The sequence below is a fragment of the Chinchilla lanigera genome, unplaced genomic scaffold (assembly GCF_000276665.1).
Source record: "Chinchilla lanigera isolate Chin_1 unplaced genomic scaffold, ChiLan1.0 scaffold00019, whole genome shotgun sequence".
Classification (NCBI taxonomy): Eukaryota; Metazoa; Chordata; class Mammalia; order Rodentia; family Chinchillidae; genus Chinchilla; species Chinchilla lanigera.
In genome coordinates, this window is record NW_004955420.1 from 23,120,665 (window position 1) to 23,124,868 (window position 4,204).

A 4,204-nucleotide genomic window follows, 5' to 3' on the forward strand; every position below is an offset into this window, starting at 1 on the left:
CCTCCTCCTCTGCAAACGGGGCGGCGGCGGCTCGGCGAGGGGCCGGGCTGAGCCCGGGGGGTCCGGCCCAGCAGCAGCGGCCCGGATCGCAGGGGGGGAGGGGAGGGAGGGGCTGGGACCCGGCGGGAGAGGAGGGAGGGGAAGGGGAGGGAGGGGCCGGGGGCGCACGGAGGGGAGGAGAGGCGGGCCTGAAGCCCCCCTCTGCCGACAGCCACGGGTGGATAGACCAGGAGATGTGTGTCCAGCCTAAAACGGGATCCTCAGGCCGGGGAGGGGCAGAAGTTGGGCCTGAGGCCTGGACCGGTCACTTAGGCGAGGACCCGATCCCTGCCTGAAGGATGAAGACTTGTCTTTAAGGCCGACAGCTGATCCTTCCCTGACAGCACCCTTCTTCCTTTGGCCCTGGCTCTCACGCGTTCACATCCCTCCTGAGGATGCCTGCGCCGTAGAGCTCCCGGGACAGGGACTTGTCAGAAACAGGCAGCCTTTCCCCCTCGGTGAGGTGACTGGGGTTTTCTTCTCCAAAGTAACTTGTCCTCAAAGCTATTCAACCATCACCCCTCACTGCCTCACCCTCTTCCTTCACCCCAGGACCGTCTTCCCCTCCAGCCCACCCCCAACCTCCTTTGTCCTGGTTTCTGGTCATATTCCCTGTCCCCTCCCACCCCACTCCCCCACCAGCCTCCCAGCTATCCCAGCACCCTCCTTCCTAATCTCAGGAGGCATCTCGTCTGGCTGAACTGGAGAATTCCGGGATCTAGGCCATCCTCCATAGCAGACAGCCCCATCCCTGGGATGAGGAACAGGAGAGAGCTTGGGAGGAGGCGGGGTGGTGTCAGGAGCCCCGAAGACTGAGACTGTGGGGAGCCTGGGACTAAGGGGAAGGCCAAGGAGCCAGAGGCAAAGGACGAAGGCGGCCAGCAGGAGGTATTAGCTGGGGGAGGCCAGCAGCGGTCTTTTCTGAGACAGGAACACATGGGCACAGAGGCAAGTGGCCTTAGCTGTCCAAGCCCCTGGGCCCCAGCAGGTCACCTGGCCAGCACATAGCTTTCACCTTCCAGTCCCCTCAAACTGACTGCGCCCTTGTCCTATAACGTGAGCCCTCACAAAGAGATCGCTCTGTACAATAGACAATACCCAGATTTCCACGCAGAAAAGAGGAATGACAAGAGGCTCTCCTGGGGTGGGGTGGAGTCCTGTTGGATTTTGACAGCAGATGTGCTGTCCAGGGAAAAGAAATTTGGATAGCCAGGAACTGAAAACCCCACCAATCTAAAATAAGACCTCCATGGCTCTTCCCCAGGGATAAACACATACTGCCAGATCTCTCCTGGACAAAACCTCTGCTCCCTTTCCCATCTCTTCCCCAGCCAGGTCCCAAGATTCCAGCTCCCCGGGAAAAAAAGGATCCCCCTATGTAGATCTTCCCTGCGGTGTGTGTGGGTGGAGGAGCTGGGCCTCATTAGTGGACCATGGTCCAGGGCAGGGGATCCAGGCCCAGCACGGGTAGGAGGAGAAGGCGTCACTTCCGGGGGCCTTCACCAGTGTCTGGTGGCTCTCTGCTCTCTGATTGGGCAGACGTGGCCGGGTCAGACGTGTGACCCCACTGCTGTGGAAGGGCTGTGCCCCAACGCCACATGTCTTCCTATTCATCTGCTCTCCAGAGAGCTGTCCACTGTGCACCTGGGCCCTTAAGCCCTTCTCTACCTGGTGAGTGGCAAGCTGGGGCGGTGTTGGTGAGGGTAGGAAGGACAGGGAAAAATTGGGCTCTCAGCTGGGGGAGGGGCAGGCCAACTGGAACCTACAGGCACTGACCTTTGTCGAGAAGAGTGTAGCTTTCCCAGAATGGGAGGAGCAGGATAGAGCAGGGGTAGGGGGTGGGGTGCTGGTTTCCGAGGGACTGATCACAGAAGGGGTAGAATACAGCACCGTCCTGGCTGGCTCTAGGGAAACGAGACCTGGGCCCGGGGAGAAAATAGAGGAGGTGCACGCAGGGTTAGAGAACCCAGCACCGAGGTGGATAGAGCCCCAGTCTCCACTCTTCCGCGCGGTCACTCCTCGTTAGCTTCAGGTTCTGAGTACTGAGGCTGAGGAAGCCGGCTCAGGCGAGCCAGGGCACCAGGAAGGGGGTCAGGGGAGGAGAGCTTGTGCATGTTGACAGACCTACAGGAAATCCCAATATTGAATCAGGTGCAGACCTCTTTGCACAAGTTGTGAAAGGAGGAGGAAGCCATGTGGGGGGTCCTGTGAAGGACCCGGAAGGGGTCTGCAGAGGGGGCAGAGAGGCAGGTGCAGCTATGAGATAGATAGGCCGGCTACTGTCTCCGGTGAAGTAAGGCACGGAACATGGGCATCGTCCCGCTCAGCAGGTGCCCATCCGGGGGCCGCGTGCCTCAGGAAGGAAGTCCCAGGGCTGTGAGCCCATCTCGGTCTTTCAGAACGTGGAATGCAAAGAGAAACTCCAGGAGGCTTTCTGTGTGGCGTAGATAGGGAAGGAATGAGAAGCTAACGTCTTGCACCCGCTTTTAATCCCTGCCTTCTGGTGGTCACAGTTATATCTTCGCTCAGTTCCCCCAGCACATTATGCATATTCACTACTTCCTCATCCATACCATTTTCCACGCTTCTCCAGGTTCGCGCCACCGTTCTGCCCTTCCGTGTCCCCATCCCAGATTCTCAGCCCTCACAAGCAAGCTTGCTCAGAATTTAAAGCCAGTTAAGCCTTGTGTGTGTGTGTGTGTGTGTGTGTGTGTGTGTGTGTCACGTCCCGCCGCTCTCAGCAGGTGTGGGGGTGTGGGTGGCACCAAACCCACATCAGAGTCACTGACAAGGAGACCGCACCATGCGCTGCAATCCCCGGAAAACGTGGGGACAGTCAGAGCTGGCCAGGCCCTCCCAGCATCTGTTCCCGCTGGCCAGGCAGTCTCTTTCTTGAAACCTGATGAAATGGCTAGTCTTCCTGTTGCTTACAGGACAGATTCCAGACCTCTTCCTCGGCCCACCTGTGCCCCACCCCACTCTGCCCAGAAGTGCAAGAGCCCAAGCCGCCTCCATGGCCCCAGGAAGGACTCGGGGGAGGGGTCCCATAAAGGGAGCCGCTCCAGCCAGACACCCCAGCCAGAATGGAGCTGACTGGTAAGAACGTCCTTGAGGGACGAGGCCAGGTTGGAACATAGCAGGGAAGAGAAAAAAAGATTACGGGGTGGGGGCTGGGGAAGCCATTCTCGGGGATAAGGTGTCTGATCTCAGAGCCCTGGGTTCAGGTCTGGGTCCTAAAGAGGAAATCCGGGACCACCACCTGACTGTGATTTCTTCCTTACCGCCCCGCCAACCTTTCAACCTCATCTAAGATTTGCTCCAGGTGGTCCTTCTTCTCCTCACTGCAAGACTAACTCTGTCCGGCTCAGCTCCACCTGCCTGTGACCCCCGGCTCCTAAATAAACTGCTTCGTGACTCTCACGTCCTTCATAGCAGACTGGTAAGAATCCCGCACCCTCGCCCTGCTGTCCACTTGGCTAGTAAGCTGCCCTCACTTGCGCCACTTTCTTCTACGCCCTGACCAGTAACTATTCCTCCACTGTTGTCTTTGGGAAGGCCACCATCAACCAGGCTTGGTGGCATAGGCCTGTAACCTCAGCTGCTCAGGAAGCTGAGGCAGGAAGACTGTCAGTCTGAACCCAGCCTGGAGAACTTAGCAAGACGTTGTATCAAAAAAAAAAAAAAGAAAGAAAAAAGAAAAGGTGGTTGGGGTTAGGAGTGTACGTCAATGGTAGAGCTCTTGCCTAGCATGAGCAAGGCCCTCAGTTCAATCCCTGCACCAACAATAACAATAATAATGACTTTTGCCTACTACTGATCACTTTCTGCCAAGGACTGTGATTTGCACCAGATCCTTTCTTAGAAGCTCTAGCCTGGACCATGGGAAGCTGTCCCAGCTACTGGGCCACCATACCCTCCTCTATTTCAGCTCCCTTCTCCCCCCACCCCTCTTTCTCAACAGAGCCAGTGCCCAGAAGTTAACCCTTTATCCACACCCATCCTGCTGCCTGCTGTGGATTTTAGCTTGGGAGAATGGAAAGCCCAGACGGTAAGAAAGCCTTTCGTGACCTGAGATGTGGCTCAGTGGTAGAGCACTTGCCTAGCATGTGTGAGGCCCTGGCTTTGGTCTCCGACTTCAAAAGAAAGCAGGAAGGAAGGAAGGCAA

General features: G+C 57.4%; 1 protein-coding gene across 6 annotated transcripts in view; it reads left to right on the forward strand.

Annotated features, from left to right (window-relative positions):
- The first annotated feature begins 163 nt into the window (after nucleotides 1-163).
- Thpo (thrombopoietin) overlaps nucleotides 164-4,204 on the forward strand; it is an 8,067-nt gene continuing 4,026 nt past the window's right edge. For 4 of the 6 annotated variants that reach the window (XM_005383308.2, XM_013513327.1, XM_005383309.2 and 1 more), the window contains exons 1-4: nucleotides 164-1,710; nucleotides 2,973-3,135; nucleotides 3,351-3,478; nucleotides 4,001-4,087. In XM_005383308.2, coding sequence (XP_005383365.1) covers nucleotides 3,123-3,135; nucleotides 3,351-3,478; nucleotides 4,001-4,087 — 228 coding nt within the window. In that variant the 5' untranslated portion in view covers nucleotides 164-1,710; nucleotides 2,973-3,122. The remainder of the gene's footprint in view (nucleotides 1,711-2,972; nucleotides 3,136-3,350; nucleotides 3,479-4,000; nucleotides 4,088-4,204) is intronic. The other 2 variants (XM_013513328.1, XM_013513329.1) reach the window with 1 other exon arrangement.